The 18,211-nt window shown below is 45.0% G+C and overlaps 1 protein-coding gene across 2 annotated transcripts in view; it reads right to left on the bottom strand.

The window, feature by feature from the left end:
• ANKRD28 (ankyrin repeat domain 28) overlaps positions 1-18,211 on the bottom strand; it is a 496,481-nt gene that overhangs the window by 213,367 nt on the left and 264,903 nt on the right. For both annotated transcript variants that reach the window (XM_069212092.1, XM_069212091.1), the window contains exons 6-8: positions 16,597-16,684; positions 15,382-15,524; positions 11,392-11,604 (exon numbers count right to left, since the gene is read on the bottom strand). In XM_069212092.1, the coding sequence (XP_069068193.1) occupies positions 11,392-11,604; positions 15,382-15,524; positions 16,597-16,684 (444 nt within the window). The remainder of the gene's footprint in view (positions 1-11,391; positions 11,605-15,381; positions 15,525-16,596; positions 16,685-18,211) is intronic.

The following is an 18,211-nucleotide window of genomic DNA, read 5'->3' as shown; positions in this document are numbered from 1 at the left end:
GGGAATGAGCCCTTGAAATACCCTCAGGGTACATAATTACAGCTCCCGATATTTAATTGTTTCTGTAGGAGCACTGGATGAATTTAACCTTCATCCTTTCTTCAGGAGCCATCTATAAGCTTTGTTTCACTTATTTTGTTGTCCACCTTTTTTATGCTATCTATATCTATATCTATATCTATATCTATCTATCTATATCTATCTATCTATATCTATCTATATATCTATATATCTATGTATATATATATATATATATATATATTATTTTTATTTAAGGGTCCCTTTTTAGGTCTTGTCTACCAGACAGCCTGTACTGTCTGGTTGCAAAATACCTTTTTGGGGGGCTTACAGCCCTCCTATTACTTTACCAATGGCTGGCTTTATTTTCACTTATGTCCTTGTCCCTCATTCAATGGCTTGTCTTCCTCTTACTGTGTTTGTTCCTTCCCAGGAGGAAGGAAAATTAGCTGATTTGTATCCTCCAACTGCTCATTTTATTGCCTATTTGGTTAGGAACTCGATGAGTGCACGTGTTTTCCAGCTTTCTCCCGTGCTCAGTGTTGTCTCCTCATATTCTGCTCTCTCTCTCTCTCGCATTCACCCACCAAACTCCCAACCCTGCCCCATGTCTTGCCCTCGCCCACTTGAGCTTCTCCCCATGCCCGCCACATGTTGCTCAATTGCGTGGGCTGCATTTCCCTTATCGCCCCAACCAGTTTTTGTTTTTATTGTGATCCCCCAGACTCCCTCCATGTTGCTTTTTGCAACTCTGAAATTACTCCCTCCCACACTTATAGTCCTATTTTTTAGTATTTCATTTTTTTTTGGGAGTGCAATGAAGCGAATTGGTGTGTCACCCCCACCTTTTTGAAAGATGTTTTGTGACCATTACTATATGAATTTAAAGCTATAAGGAAAGTGTTACTTACCAGTAGACAACTGTTCGTGGCATGTACTACTGTAGATTCACATGCTACGCATTATACTGCCATCTAATGTTGGCCTCGGAGTGTTGCAACGTGTTTTCTTCAGGTAGTGTTTGAGTCACAGGATCAAGTAGCTCCTTCTCAGTGATACTGCGCATGGGCATCGAGATCTTGGTTAGATTGTTTTCCAAAGACGGGTGAGAGGTATAGTATACAGAAGTATAGAAAGTAGTATGTCCATGTGAATATAACAATATACAAGTACGGAGAAACTGCAACAGCCAGAGGCTCCCAGGGAGGAGAGAGGGTGCATGTGAGTCTACAGCATTACACACCACAAACCAAGGTCTACTGGTAAGTAACATTTTCCGTTAGATGGCATGTGTGACTGTAGATACAAATGCTATGCATAGACTGTAAAGCAGTCCTGCCTTAAAAATGCAGTGGCTAACCTCAGGGAATCGCAGTGGTCTGAAAGTGTTCTTAGGACAGCATGTCCTACTCTGGCTTGCTGACGAGCCTGTACATCTACGCAGTAGTGTTTTCTAAACTTATGTGGCGTAGACCAGGTAGCTGGTTTGCAAATGTCAGCTAAGGGAATATTTCCTAAAAATGCCTTAGCGCCACCTTTTTATTTTGTAGAATGTGCTTTAGGAGTAAGTGGCAATTGTCTTTTTGCCTTAGCATAACATCTGTATACATTTTATAATCCATCTAGCAATGCTGTTTTTTTGTAACAGGATTTCCCTTATGTGCCACTGAAAAAGCTACAAAAAGCTGGTTTGTTTTTGTGAAACCTTTGGTCTCGTCAATGTAATACATGAGCTACTTTAACATCTAATGTGTGTAGTGCTCTTTCTGCCACAGAATCTGGTTGTATGAAAAAAAACTGGCAAGTCAATAGTTTGATTAATGTGAAATTTATGAGAACTTTTGGTAAAAATGTATGGTTTGTACTAAGGACTAGTTTGTCCTTATGTATTTGAAAGAAAGGCTCTTCTAACATCAAGGCTTGTATCTTACTAATAAGTCTCAGTGACGTAATGGCTACTAAAAAAGCTACTCTGTAACAAAGAAATTGCAACTGACGAATTAAAAGGCTCAAATGGAGGTCCCATGAGCCTAGTGAGTACAATATTAAGATTCCAGATAGGCACGGAGGGTAGCCTGGGAGAGATTACCCTTTTAAGACCTTCCATGAAAGCTTTAATGACTGGTATTTTAAATAATGAAGCATGTTGTCTATTTTGTAAATAGGCTGCAATTGTAGCTAAGTGCAAACAAATTGATGTGTAAACCAGATTAGCTTCTGCAAGTGAAGCAAATAAAGAATATCTTGCACTGATGGTGTTAGTGGATCAGTGTGTTTGGTTTGAGAGTAACATACAAAACATTTCTATTTTGCTATATAACAGGCTCTAGTTGATGGTCTACGTGCCTGTCATAGAATGTCCAAACATTCTGTAGGTAACTGAAGGTAACAGAATTCTATGAATCCGGAGCCATATCTCAAGGTTGAGTGATTTGGGGTCCGGATGTCTTATTTGTTGTACATTTTGTGAGAGAAGGTCTGGTCTGTTGGGGAGTTTCTCGTGAGTTACTAGGGAGAGATCCAGTAGAGTTGTAAACCAAGGCAGCCAAGCCCATGTGGGTGCTACCAGGATAATTTTGAAAGACAGTTTGCACACTAGGAATGGAATGAGTGAGAGGTGGAAACGGATAAGCAAATATCCATGATCAGTCAATCCACAGGTCATTGCCCTTGGACTAGGGGTGGGGGGTACCTGGACGCAAAGTTTGGCACTTTGAGTTTTCTGCTGTGGCGAATAGGTCTATCCGAGGTCTTCCCTACTTTTGAAAGTATTTGTCAAGGACTAATGGATAGTGTTCCCATTTGTGGACTTGTTGCTGCGTTCTGCTTGGTAAGTCTGCAAAATCGTTGTCTGTCATGAGAGCTATTCTGCCAGCTGATGAATGTGGTGATGAGCCCAACTCCAGATTGTGCTAGCTGAGCCAAATGGAGAAAGGCTGCCCCCCCACCCCATTTTTGTAGATAATACATTGAAGTCATATTGTCTGTGTGAATCAAAACAGACTTGTGCATTAAGTGAGGCAGAAAAGCTTGACAGCTAGAAAGACTGCTTGAAGTTCCAAAATATTGATGGTCTTATGGCTGGAGTCCCATGATCCTCGCACTGTGAGGTTGTTGAGATGAGCATGAGCTCTCTAACCTGTAAGGGATGCATCCGAGGTTAGAACTATTAGGGGAACAGGGTCTTCAAAAGGTCACCCTTTGAGTTCATTGGTGGAATTCGACCAGAGGAGGGAAATGTAAGCTATGCGATCTACCAGCACAAGATCCTGGAGATGACCCTGAGCTTGCGACCACTTCTGAGAGAGACACTGTTGTAGGGGCTGCATATGAAGTCTGGCTTGAGGGACGATGGCAATGCGGGATCCCATCATGCCTAAGAGTTGCATCAGTGTTTTGACTGTGTACATTTGATTGACCCGTATCTGAAAAATTGCTTCCAGAAAATTGTGGACACGTGCTGGATTGGGGTGAGCAAGCCCCTATTGTGTGTTGAGTATAGCCCCTGGATACGGTTGAATCTGGAGAGGCTGTGTGATTTTAGGGTGTTTATTGTGAAGCCTAATTTGTAAAGAAGGTTTACTGTTGTATGAGTGTGCTACTGACAGACTTAAAGTGTTGGCTTTGATCAGCCAATCATCCAAGTAAGGAAATACGTGTATGTGTTGTCTCCTGAGATGTGCTGCGACTACCGCCAGACACTTGGTAAATACCCTGGGAGCAGTTGTGACTCTGAAAGGTGGAACTATGAACTGATAATGTTGTCCTGCCACTACAAATCTTAGATATTTGCAGGATGAATTGGAATATGAAAGCAGGCATCCTTTAGATCTAGAGTGGTCATGAAATCACATTTTTGTAGTAATGGAATTACATCTTAAAAGTTAACCATGTGAAAATGTTCTGAGAGAATATATGGATTTAGTGGGCTGAGATCCAAAATAGGCTTGAGTGTTGTCTTTTTTGGGAATGATAAAGCACACTCCTTTTGCTTGATATTGTACAGGAACAGTTTATATTGCTTCTTCTAACAGTAGAGATTGTACCTCTTCTTTTAAAACAGTGACCTGTTCTGTTGACATTTTGTCTCAGCGAGGTGGAATGTTTGGCAGTGTTGATGTAAGTTCTAGACAATAACCATGTTGGATAACGGATAGGACCCATTGGTCCGATGTTCTCTGTCCATTGTGGGTGGTAAAACTGAAGACGCCCCGCCTATCAGAGTGGAACGAGGAGGTAGTCAATGTTTGGCTGCAGAGTTTGCACCATGAGTGTTGGTGGGTTTTCCTCTATACGTTCCTCTGAAACACCCTCCAGAGTAGGAGGAAGAGGCTTGACGCTGCTGGGAGCTGGTATGATCAGGGGACGTGGTGCCTCTTTATCCACCCCTTTACACTGAGCAATGAAAACAAAACCTGTTTGGCTGATTTTGTAAAGCATCCTTGGCTTTAGCTATGTCGGTGTCTTTTTAGTTTTTCAACGGTGGAGTCAACCCGGGACCCACATAGGTGCTTCTCCATCAAAGGCATACTGAGGAGAACTTGTTGGACTTCCGGTTTGAAACCAGGCATTTCTTTTAAGGAGGATACTGGTATTGACCCCTCTTTTTGGCTGTGTCTGCTGCATCAAGTGCACATCTAATTGAATTATTTGCAACTGTCTGACCTTCAGAAATAATTTGCTGTGCATGGTTACAGTGTTCTTCTAGGAGGTGTTGAAGAATGTCTTCCACTTCATCTATCATATCTTGCGAGCAGTGCCTGGGAATCAGCAATGCAACGATTGGCCACTTGTGCAGCAAACCTTTTCCCTGCTGCATCAATTTGTTTACTTTCCTTTTCTGGAGGAGGAGAATCTCCAGTAGCCTGGCTATTTACTCTTTCCTGGCTTTGGTGGTGACAATAGAATATGGAGGCACTTGTTTACCAGATATATATAGGGTCAGATGGAGCAGCCTTATATTTTTTTAGCTACCCGTGGTGTAGTTATATGGAACACAGGTTTTTTTAAAATGTCTTGCACATGACGAAGCATTTCTGGTAACATAGGGGGGAATTCTATGTCTTTGGGTGTTGTGATGTGGGTATCAAATAGAAAATACTCTTCTACTGGATCCTTGTGTAATTGGACATTGTGACAGGCAGCAGCCCTAGCTATTACTTGCTGATACCCGGGGTGGGCAGGATAGAGATCTGGGTCTGTATTTATAACAGGATCCGTATCATAAAAGTATACCATGGGTCAGGGTCTTGTGGAACCTCCCATATATTTTCCCTACCATATACAGGTGAACCCAGTGGTCTGTAATGTTCCTCAATTTGAGAATGCGATGAATGAGGTGTAGGAGAACAAGGAGGTGGAGATGCGGGAGAAGTAGGCAGAGCTGGGAGAGGAGCAGCTGCTGCAGATGTAGAAGCTTTCTCTTTTTGTTGCTTTGTTAGGAGGAGGCGAGGTGTCAAGATCCTCGTGAAAAGAAAGCTTCTTCACAGGGATGTTGGGAGAAGCCACAATTCTGCCTGTGTCCTGTTGAGTGAATTTTGCGCTGCTTAGCGTCCATAGTTTCTAAAATAGGCTCAACTGGAAACAATGAAACTGAAGAACGGTCAGACTCAGTTGTTTTCGGGACCAAACTTTTATGCCATTTCAATAAAAATGGGCCACATGGTGTACTACTGCCCGGTGCTGAACTTTTTAGTGCCGAAGTTGTAGGTATCAAAGTAGTTAGCCCCAAATTTTTCCGTTCCGAAGTCTTTGATGCTTTTGTTCGGACTGAAGTTATGGAGCTCAATTTTGAAGTCCCAGTTTGTATTTCTGGATTTCGGAGCAGAACCAGAGGGCGTGGCAGCCAAAGCAAGTTTCTATGACCTATAATGCCCCGAGGGCAGTGATGGTCCGGGGACCTCTTTTGTGAGTTTCTTTACTGTTTGTATTAGGGGTGGGGGAGGAGCAGGTTTTTTTTGTTTTTACTCACGACTTGCGCTGACGTGATGTCCTAGCTCTAGATGTTGGATTGCAGGTCTGAGTCCCAGTCTTGGGGAGAATGCCCCTTCTTGCTCCAGCTCCTCGTGTGTGTTCCTCCCAGAAAATATCCGGGGTGTTGTCTTGCATTGAGTGTGCCATTTCCAGCCTGCGAGCTCTTCATTCCCAAAGTGTTTTCTTGGATCTAAACAATCGACACGCGTTGCAGGTGGCTTCGTTGTGGTCTGGGGGAAAGGCAGAGGTTACACACTCGATGGTGATCAGCGTGTGGAAATTTGGCATGGCACAGAGGACAGAATCTCATTCCATTAGGGTTTCAAATCTTTTCAACCACGGGGAGACAGGCCCCGGGCTAGGCGAGGACCGCCCCAAAGATATGCAGATGAGTTTTGACCCGCTTCAATCAAGATTATGATGTAGGACAAGCAATTGGTTACAATACTACCATTAGAAGAGAATTTCGAACAGGTTGAAGTGAAAACTGAGTGAGCAGAAACCCATGTGAACCAGACGGCAGAGAAAAAAGCAATCTAACAAAGAACTCGATGCCGATGCGCAGTATCATGGAGAAAAAGGAGCCACTCAATCCCGTGACTTGAAAACAGTACTGGAAGAAGACAAGTTGCAACACTCCAAGCCCAACACTAGATGGCTGTAGATACACATGCTGTGCATTATCCGGTCACGCATGCCATCGAACATAAATACTTTATATAATGTGGATGCTATTACCCTATCACTGCACTCACCAAGCCAGTAGGTCCAAAAGACGAGTTCTACTGTCTTTGTCATTGTACCTTTAACTAGTTCCTACCCTCCCTTTGTATTGTTTACTGTTTCCCCTATTCCATGTCGAGGGTCCATAAATATGGAAAAGTGACTATTCCTCTTGGAGCGCCATCCTGTACTGCTAGAAATAACTTTCTTTTGCCTCGGGTTCCAGAGACAGGATGCCTTTGGGAGATCACGCGCTTTATAAATATTAAAAATAAAGTCAATACATTATGCAGATGCACGCAGAGGACATCATCGGGATGTTCAGGCTGTGACGTTGTGGGCTTCTCAGTTCACCTCAGTCCGCGTCTTAACTGCAGAGTTTGATTTGTACAAGAGTAAGTGCAAAGGCAAAGATTTCCTCACAAGCCAGCGGCAGGCACTGCCAAACGATGGGGCTACTGAATATGAAGGTTAACTAGTCTCGAATCTACCCTCATCCCTTCATCCAGAACCCTACAATCCTTGCCTGTTTACCCCGATTGCAGCTTATGTCATCCTTCGTTTCTCCCTTTGCCACTGTTCTACCTACCTATCTTTTCGTCTTTTGTACCCACTTTTCTGCCTCTCTCTTGTTCTGGGACAGTCTGATGATGGAAAATAAGGCCTAGTCCCCAAATACAAGTGCTGGTGAGCCCCACCTGCTGAAGTGAAGTACTGCTTGCAGGCTTCCAGACAGTGATGGGAGCTCGGAGTCCCCATGCACCAGCTTCAGGGCTGCAGAAACAGCAGCAGTGTTTTTGGCAGTAGGATTTGTGTAGGACAGTGGTTCCCAACCTGTGGGCCGGGGACCTCAGGGGGTCCGCGGCTGCTTAAAAAATTTAATAATTTTAGGTCCCAGCTATCAGTAATGACTCCTTGGGGGTCCCCGTGTTCCAATAATGATTCAGTGGGGGTGCCCGGGCTCCAGTATTGATAAAATGGGGGTCCACAGAAGTCAAAAGGTTGGGAACCACTGGACTGTAGGATGTTGTGATTCCAGAGACAAACAAATGCACATGGGGGATTCACAGTCCAATCCTAAATGAATCTGAGGGTCGAGCCAAAGTATCCAACTGCTGTCGCATGAGACAGGATGTTGCCCTTCTAATGGGGGCTTGAGAGGGGCTGTAGTCATACACCTCAACAGCAGCTTCATTCCCAGCAGCCCAGGGGCCTTCTCAGCAGTAACAGCCACAGGGACCCACGCAAGGACCACAATCCTGGAATCCTTTAGTCCCTGGCACTTTGCCCCAGCTGGCAAGATGGCAGAGAAGGGGATACCCTGACAAGGTTACGGAAATGTGCAGAAGGGACTTACACCCAGTGAATCAGCAGCAGTGGTAACTGGTATCGCCATATGCTGCTGGAAGAGGTTCCTTCAAGTACAAAAGCTATGCTTTAAGGAGTTTCCCACTTTGTACGTGGGGTGTACAATACAGTACTCATCCAAAACAGGAAAAACGTTATGCCCCCCTCCAGTAGGCATACGATTTTGGTGCGAATTCCTCTCTACCAGTGTTTGTAGACAGTGATTTTGTGTGGCTGCCCTTGGGTGGCTGCTTGGGAACCTGCAAGCAATGCCGTCTTCACAAAAAATAATAATTTCTGTTAGTCCTGGCATTATGATGAATCGACGCCCATGTAGGGCAGAAGACAAAAGTGAACAACTTACTGGCATAAGACACCAGCTTATGTTTGGCACCTTCTTTTAAGTCACATTACTCTGCTGGAACTTGGTCAGGCTGGCATAACCAAAAGCATCCTTTCCATTTCCCATCCTCGTGGCACCTTTGAAGGAATCTAACACAGACTTGTAAGCTGCACTGGTAATCTCAGGAAGGAAGGGACTGGACAGCATGTGAAAGAATGAGGGAAGAGGAAGAGAACAGGTCACAAATCGTTCTCCAATACGCCCTTGAGGCTATAACCAAGATATCCACACAATAGAAAAGTTTGTCTACTCATGTACAGGCGCAGGAGTGCCCAACATTGAAGCAACACTCAGTGGTTGTGAAAGGTCACACTTAGAACAGATTTTTAATGTTCGGAAACAATTTCTTCACACTAAGGACACCAGGAGAAAAAAAAAAATGTCTGTCCCCGACACTATTAAAGTGCCACTAACTACTGATCCCTAAACTGCCTGGTTAAGAGGGACACAGGCTTCTCCACGCATGAGTGGGTTTACAGTGTGTACAACCCCATCTCCAGCAGACTTCAAGACTTGCTGAGAAGCAAGCAAGCATCATGATGCAGTGTTTTTCAAGTCATCCGTGGAGAGTATTTCATGCAGGAGAAAGAGGTATAAAATAAGCCATAATGATACACGGTACAGGGGTACCGCGCCAACAATGGCCAACTGCGGAAACTTCACTGGGATGGCAGAGAAGTTAGAGTCCAGGCATTTCAAGAACATGTGTTTATGGATTCTTTCTGAGGGAATCAATTCTCAAGGCACTTGGGAGGCCACGTACAGATCTAAAGTCTGGAATCTACCCATACTCTGCTCTGCATGTGCAAGAGCCTCTGAAGGCACCCTTCCACCCACTTACTGTGCACTCTCCTATGCAAGGCACTTGTCATCTCAAAGTTGCATGCATAGTATTGCAAAGTGTTACTATCCTAGAATATCCCACTACTGTGCTAGAAGCCTGCTAGGGCTAGACCCTGCAGACGTATTACTAGATGTAGCCCTAAAAGCCCTGGAGTGAAACAGGCACGTTTCTGTGCCCGTGCCTAACTAAACACCTCACAAATACGAGCTGTAGCCCTAACAGAGCAAGGAAAACATTTCATGCAGGAGCCGCCAGCCGGCTAACCTAAGGGGTGAGGTCTTTAACACTATTCTAGGCAAGTGCTAGGGTTAAGCTTCAGCAGCCAGCAGAAGACTCGGGCTCATACTTTAGGTCCTCCCAGCAGCCAAGATCCTCTACTTCTACCTCCAGTCCTTTCTCCCCCAAGGTTATCCCTCCTCAGCTGCAGAGTCCCTAAGGAAGGTTCCATGAGAGGTCAAAGATGTGAAAGGGAGCCCGTCTCCTGCTTTTCAGGGGTTCTCTCAGGGCTGCCTTAGTGTGACTCGACCGTGTACCATGGGTCCTAACCCTTGGACACTGTGTGAATCCTCATCCTTCTTCTAATCCTTTCTCATTACCAAACCTCCCGCCCAGATGTCTACAGATATCTAGCCACATTGCACTACTGCTTGACTACATGAGATACCTGCAGCTCGGGGAGGGCCACTCCATCAACTAGTTTCCTCTAAATGTCTTCCATCTTGTCCACTCTCCCAGTTCCACTTTCCAATCTATCATGTGCTATTTCAGCACTTAGAGGCAACCTTTTTACAGAAATAACCAAGCCTAATCTGGGTATTTTCTGAACCCATTTACAGTTCAGAATGTCTAATTGTGTGCATCATGTAAACATTTTGCACATCTGTGTTCTGAATGCTGCAAGGTCAACTACTCTTGGTCTAACAGTTGGAGCGCATGGCAGTGGGGGTGTTCTAGCATAATGCACTGTGGAAGAATGTGATATTTCACTTCACTACACAATAAAGGTTTCAATCCAAACCTGACAGAGCTGACTGGTTTAGTGTGGAGACACCTGTCACCTTCTTCAGCTTGTGAGTGTACAAGAGGTGAGCACTGAACGAATACTGTTTCAGGCACAACCCCTTCACATTTTGCAGACACTAATCGCTTCAGTTTTCCATGGTGTGGGCAGGACAGGATGGTGCAGTTACATACTGCTTCCCAAACCCTAAATTCCTCCTCAAGCCCAATGGCATAATCTACAAGAAAGTTGAAAGACCATAGGACAAGCTTGTGACTCCAAGTTACTTGTCCAGGTCAGGCCTAGGAATTAAGGGCCCAAACCCATCCTCTAACATCAGATGTCCTAGAAGGGCCATGCGGGGCTCCAACGTTATACAGGAGGAGCAGGAAACCTTTTCCAAAAGGAGCTTACTTTACAGTGCTCACAGTTCATCCACAAACTATTAGGAAGGTTTACTTCAAGCAATGCTATAAAATCCAGCATTTCATACAATACTTAAAGATGAAAGCCACTCTCTTCAAAGGAAATCGCTTTGAAAGTGGGGTGCAGATACAGAAACAGGATGATGTGAACAGAGTAAAGCAGCAGCAGTGTGAACAAGGATATCTTGTGGCAGCAGCGAGAACTCAGCTGAGCTCCACTGCATCAGCAGATCTAGATCACCAGTCCTTGAGAGGCACCTGCTGTCCAAACAATCTTTAATACATAACTGAAAAAAGCCTCAACACACATGGGATGTAAGTTAGCTAAATGAGCCTCCTTTATTTGTGAAGTTCCCAAAGTGCCCAAATATCAAATGGCCAACACCAAACTGTTGCCGCTATGGTTGAGAAGGCCAAGAGAAAGGAACACAAAGCAAGATACTCTACAGACACAAAGGTCTCTCTGCTCAGAGGGAACAGCAAGCTACAGGTAAGGCCCTTTTTAACTGGAAGGCTCTATATGTTCAGGCATGACTGTCTCGCAGTATACAGACTTGACTCTTTCAGATTGGCATACATAATAGAGGTAGAAACTAGAAGAACAACATGTCTGAGCTTTAACGAACCCTACCTGGTTGGCCAGACGTGGGCTTCTTACCTTGATATTCACATCGGCTCCATTGCAGACCAGTAGCTCTAGACACAGTGCACCATGAGTTGAGGCTGCGGCAAAGTGCAAAGGAGTGAAGCCCTTCTCGTTGACCTGATTGACATTAGCACCAAAGTCTATGAGTTCATTCACCACAACATCCTGTCCGTTGTAGCAGGCAACATGCAGGGGGGTGTTTCCGTAGGCGTTTGGTTCATTCATCTGTCCATAAAAACAAAAAACAAACAGGTGAGCCTAGAAGGTGAGGTTTTCTTAAGTCTACTGGGAGCACTGGAGGTTGGCAAAAGAAAAGCAGGTTCATAGGACACTGAAAGCAACAATGAAGTGAAGAACGTGGACGTGTCATGTAGGTGCAATGCATCCTTTTGATTCTCTGAAATATTACAGTAAAATATCAGCAATAGTCTGCATACACTGACATACTCCTAGAGAGCACAGAGCGAATGAGGCACCTCTGTAAGTTGCTGTAGTATGGATATGCAGGATGGCATTTCTGCGTTTCCTGACCTCATCTATGAGGCGTGAGTCCTGGAGGCTCTGGCAAAATGGGGACCAACACGAAATAACTACATCAGTGTTTCAGTCCAACTTCTGTTGCAGGTGCTGGAGGGAACAGGTGCTTGGAGATGAAATGGTAATCAGCTGCAGAGTTTTGCATCACAACAGGGTTTTGGAAGGCATGAATCGCATTTACCCGACTTGGACTAGGCCATGGTTATGATTGCTACTCTGTTCATGGTTCGATTTAACAGCAGAGATGGAGCATGACATCATACCAACCAGGAATCTCCTTTGTATATGCTAACTTTTTGAGAGAGCAAGGCTATCAATGGTAGTTTGTCTTAGTAAAAAAAAAAAAAGCCGTAACAGAATAAATATATCCTTAGAGTAAAATGCAGGATACAACGATCATAGAACATGCACATTAAAGGCCAAGACTATATCAGTTTCATATGGTCTCAAGCACATTCCAGTCATAAGGTTCCTACTGCTCTTAGTTTTAGGTATGCGCAGTTCCTTGCACTAGTAAAATACTGTAAGGAAATGGCTCCCTGTTGCAGTTACCCCCCACTTTTTGCCTTATACTGATGCTGACTTGACTGAGAAGTGTGCTGGGACCCTGCTAACCAGGCCCCAGTACCAGTGTTCTTTCACCTAAAATGTACCATTGTCTCCACAATTGGCACAACCCTGGCACCTAGGTATGTCCCTTGTAACTGGTACCCCTGGTACCAAGGGCCCTGATGCTAGGGAAGGTTTCTAAGGGCTGCAGCATGTCTTATGCCACCCTAGGGACCCCTCACTCAGCACAGACACACTGCTTGCCAGCTTGTGTGTGCTGGTGGGGAGAAAATGACTAAGTCCCCTCAGGGTGCCATGCCAACCTCACACTGCCCATGGCATAGGTAAGTCACCCCTCTAACAGGCCTTACAGCCCTAAGGCAGGGTGCACTATACCACAGGTGAGGGCATAGGTGCATGAGCACTATGCCCCTACAGTGTCTAAGCAAAACCTTAGACATTGTAAGTGCAGGGTAGCCATAAGAGTATATGGTCTGGGAGTTCGTCAAAAACGAACTCCACAGCTCCATAATGGCTACACTGAATACTGGGAAGTTTACTTCTCAGAATAATAAACCCACACTGATGGCAGTGTTGGATTTATTAAAAAATGCACACAGAGTGCATCTTAGAGATGCCCCCTGTATTTTACCCAATTGTTCAGTGCAGGACTGACTGGTCTGTGCCAGCCTGCTGCTGAGAGACGAGTTTCTGACCCCATGCGGTGAGAGCCTTTGTGCTCTCTGAGGACAGAAACAAAGCCTGCTCTGGGTGGAGGTGCTTCACACCTCCCCCCTGCAGGAACTGTAACACCTAGCAGTGAGCCTCAAAGGCTCAGGCTTCGTGTTACAATGCCCCAGGGCACTCCAGCTAGTGGAGATGCCGCCCCCTGGACACAGCCCCCACTTTTGGCGGCAAGTCCAGGAGAGATAATGAGAAAAACAAGGAGGAGTCACCCACCAGTCAGGACAGCCCCTAAGGTGTCCAAAGCTGAGTTGACCCCTGCCTTTAGAAATCATCCATCTTGATTTTGGAGGATTCCCCCAATAGGAATAGGGATGTGCCCCCCTCCCCTCAGGTAGGAGGCACAAAGAGGGTGTAGCCACCCTCAAGGACAGTAGCCATGGCTACTGCCCTCCCAGACCTAAACACACCCCTAAATGGAGTATTTAGGGGCTCGCAGAACCAAGCAAGATAGATTCCTGCAACCTAAGAAGAAGAGGACTGCTGAACTGAAAAACCTGCAGGGAAGACGGAGACACCAACTGCTTTGGCCCCAGCTCTACCGGCCTGTCTCCCCACTTCTAAAGACACTGCTCCAGCGACGCGTTCCCAGGGTCCAGCAACCTCTGAAGGCTCAGAGGACTACCCTGCATCTAGAAGGACCAAGAACTCCTGAGGACAGCGGCTCTGTTCCCCAAAGACTGCAACTTTGCAACAAAGAAGCAACTTTGAAACAACACACGTTTCCCGCCGAAGCGTGAGACTTTGCACTCTGCACCCGACGCCCCCGGCTCGACTTGTGGAGAACAAACCACAGGGAGGACTCCCCGGCGACTACGAGACCGTGAGTAGCCAGAGTTGACCCCCCTGATCCCCCACAGCGACGCCTGCAGAGGGAATCCCGAGGCTCCCCCTGACCGCGACTGCCGGCTTCAAAGACCCGACGCCTGGTAAAGACACTGCACCCGCAGCCCCCAGGACCATAAGGATCCGACCTCCAGTGCAGGAACGACCCCCAGGTGGCCCTCTCCCTTGCCCAGGTGGTGGCTACCCCGAGGAGCACCTCCCCTCCCCCCACCCCCCCTTGCCTGCATCACTGAAGAGACCCCTTGGTCTCCCATTGATTTCTATTGCGAACCAGACGCCTGTTTGTGCACTGCACCTGGCCGCCCCCGTGCCGCTGAGGGTGTACTTTTTGTGCTAACTTGTGTCCCCCCTGGTGCCCTACAAAACCCCCCTGGTCTGCCCTCCGAAGACGCGGGTACTTACCTGCTGGCAGACTGGAACCGGGGCACCCCTTCTCCATTGAAGCCTATGTGTTTTGGGCACCACTTTGACCTCTGCACCTGACCGACCCTGAGCTGCTGGTGTGGTAACTTTGGGGTTGCTCTGAACCCCCAACGGTGGGCTACCTTGGACCCAAACTTGAACCTTGTAGGTGGCTTACTTACCTGCAAAAACTAACAAACACTTACCTCCCCCAGGAACTGTTGAAAATTGCACTGTCTAGTTTTAAAATAGCTATGTGTCATTTATGTGAAAACTGTATATGCTATTTTGCTAATTCAAAGTTCCTAAAGTTCCTACATGACATACCTTTCATTTGAAGTATTACTTGTAAATCTTGAACCTGTGGTTCTTAAAATAAACTGAGAAAAGATATTTTTCTATACAAAAACCTATTGGCCTGGAATTGTCTCTGAGTGTGTGTTCCTCATTTATTGCCTGTGTATGTACAACAAATGCTTAACACTACTCCTCTGATAAGCCTACGGCTCGACCACACTACCACAAAATAGAGCATTAGAATTATCTATTTTTGCCACTATCTTACCTCTAAGGGGAACCCTTGGACTCTGTGCATGCTATTTCTTACTTTGAAATAGTACATACAGAGCCAACTTCCTACAAATACCTACTGCTTTCGTCTCCCCCGCGTGCCCTGCATGAGGCACTCACTCCTGGGGGAATCGGAGTGCGTTCTCCCATGTTTGCGCAGATATCTTTGTACTTTAAAAAGTGAGATCTGACAAAGGTATCATAAGGTGCTTTATGCAAATATTTGTAAAGTAAGATTTAACCAAACAAATCAAACACTAAAAACCCTATTATAAACACGTGTTCTAAAGCCACAATTCAATGTCAAAATGTAAAGCTGTGCAATTCTCAGTTTGTTTCATGCTGTTCACTTACATCAACTCCTAGGTCGAGTAGGTACTTGACTACGCTGATCATTCCACTGGAGGCTGCGGCATGGAGAGGTGTGTAGGACTTCTTGTCTTTGCAGGTCACCTCAGCAGAGTGGGAGATGAGTAATTTCACAACTTCAATGTGACCTGAACATACATAAAAGAAAAGCAGAACCCATGATCAGTTAGTTGAGCTTTGCGCGAGGTGGCATAAATGTTAAAGTCCATGTTCTTTTCAGACCTTGGTTCTGGACGCTCCCTTAGGAAAACTACCTCTCTTATGCTCCAACACCAGGTCTCTTCCACACCACTGACTTCCTTGGCCTTTACAGTCACTTGTATTAGTTTAGTGCTTCTCATGCAATAATGACTGCCTGTTCGCTCATCCTTTCATCGTCACAAAGATTTTACACAATCACTCAACCTCAATCACAACATTTTTTAATTGTGTAAACTTCTCACACACTTACAACCCACCTAACTGAGGTGTGCACAGTTCAGGGCTACCACCATTTCAAATATTTTTCCAAGAACCCAAATCCTCGCCCCAAATTCTTCTCATTCTCTGTCTAACAACTTATTGTCATTATAAAATAGAAATCTCCTCTACATGTGTTAATCTTCTCCTGCCACAAGCAACGGCATTCATTTGTCAGTGCAACATGAAAGGCAACGCTTGTCCGTTACCTTTCCCAGCTCCTCACACTCTGGGAATCTTCAGTACTGGTGGTCAGACAGACTTGATTAACACACTCAGCTACTGTGACAAGCTTACATTCCCACACCTCCTTCTACATAACAGACACAATGAATGCACACTCTCTCCAAGTCTCCTCCTTCTCCGATCAGACCTTGGAGAGTGACAAACAGCAGCTCTGCCTCTAGTACACATTTTTAGAAAACGCCTATAAGTTACAAAGTACCAAAAATGTAGGAACATACATGAACTCAGACAACATTTCATGACACTGATGTTCAAGACTGGCAGAATAAGGGACCTGAAGTGGATAATTGTTGATAGGTCTTGCTTTATAGCTTGCTGGCACTAAACACCAAAGAGCATATGCTCAAAAGGCTGTCATTTTCAGAGATGTCTGCAGTCCAGACGCTTGGGGGGGGGGGGGGTTTGCCCACACCTTCAGCAGCAGGACTGCCAATCACTATGTTCTACGTAGAACAATCATGTTGGTTTGGAGGCAGGATCTGGAAAGGTACGCACCCATGTAAGCAGCCCAGTGTATTGCTCGCCGATCCTTCTTGTCAAAAGCATTGATATTGGAACCCCGAGACAGAAGCAAACTGACCATCTAGAGTGGAAACAATGAAAAAGAAACAATTGCATTGGTGTGCACTTCATTTTAAAAACTAAACAAATTAGAGATTATCTGTATGGATGTCTCTGGCTTACTTAGAAACAATAGAAATACGTTTATTGATTGAGGATAGGCATCTGTAAAGTTCGAGTTGCAATATTGATTTTGGTGCCCCGAATTCAACCAACAAATAAACAATATATTCCAAATGCAAATAAATAAACAAGAAAGACAGTTATACACATAAGACAATGGTAAAACGTAAAGAGCTTGAACATCTTCCACACAGTCTCTGAAGTAGGTTCACAATACAGCATGAAGTTGAAACTCTTTCCTGAAGGGCGCAGAAAGTAAAGAAAGCAGAACATATAGACTATAGCACGTACCATTTCTCAGGTGCCTCATAAGGACACCAGCAAGCTACAAAGATATTGCCATTAGTCCTCAAGTTAGACAAGCATTTGCAATGCAATAGGTCTTGCATTTACTTGAGTTAGAGCTACTGGCGTTGTAAATGCATAACTGGACTGTTTTTGCCACATAAATTGGTCAACCCTGAGGCATATGTTGGCCCTTTCTGCCAAATAATCCCAGTGGCCCTGCATATAACTGAAGGATTAGCAGGCCTACTGGAATATTGTTTTCAAATAAGACCCTTCAAACACAAACTACTCTCAGCTGTAAAACAAAAGTTCTAACCATGAGAAAAACTTAAGACACTGAATGGTGGGAGGGGTTATTATTTTGGGGTCCCCACTAAACTAGTGTGGGGACCCAGAGATGAACTAGACATAAGGAGCACATTGTGGTGAACGTTTTGAAGGCGGTTCCATTGTCCTAGGACCACCACAGGCTGAGTTATGAGCAAAACTTTGTGTAACAAGAATGCCCTGAAAAGCATTATGGGGTGAGTTTGAGTGCTGCGAATATTGTAGTATATGTTAACAGCATTGCTCAGAACAGCCCCTACAGGGCACCACAATAAAAAAAAAAACATTTGTAAGAAACATGGTCATGTATCCATATAGTTAGCCCCTAGAAGGCATAACCAAATGAAAACAAAATGGCAGGAAATAATGCAGTGCAATCATACTTTTAGCTCCTAGAGGGTGTAGTGCATTACACATTTTCAGGGCTTGGAGGCCTACTGTAATGATAGTGCAAACAAGGCCCTTAAAACACAAGCTACTCTCAGCTGTAAAACAAAAGTTCCAACCATGAGAGCTTAAAGAAATACACTGAATGGTGGTAGGGGTTATTTTGGGGATCCCACTAAATTAGTACAAAAACCCAGAGATGACCTAGACAGAAAGTGTGTTGTGCTGAACGTTTTGGCGGTACTCCCATTGTACTAGGATCACAACAGAGTTATGGACAAAACAATTTTAAAAAGATATACCTGCAAAGCATTATGGGACGAGTTTCCCTGAGTGCAGTGAATATTGTAGTATCGGCTCTCTCACTGTGCCAGAAGGACCGCTTGATGATTTATGGGTCTTTATTTAGATAAAGCATTTACCA

This window comes from Pleurodeles waltl, chromosome 10 (genome assembly GCF_031143425.1).
Source record: "Pleurodeles waltl isolate 20211129_DDA chromosome 10, aPleWal1.hap1.20221129, whole genome shotgun sequence".
Classification (NCBI taxonomy): domain Eukaryota; kingdom Metazoa; phylum Chordata; class Amphibia; order Caudata; family Salamandridae; genus Pleurodeles; species Pleurodeles waltl.
Note: the sequence above shows the minus strand (reverse complement) of the source record. Positions and strands in the feature narration are given on the sequence as shown.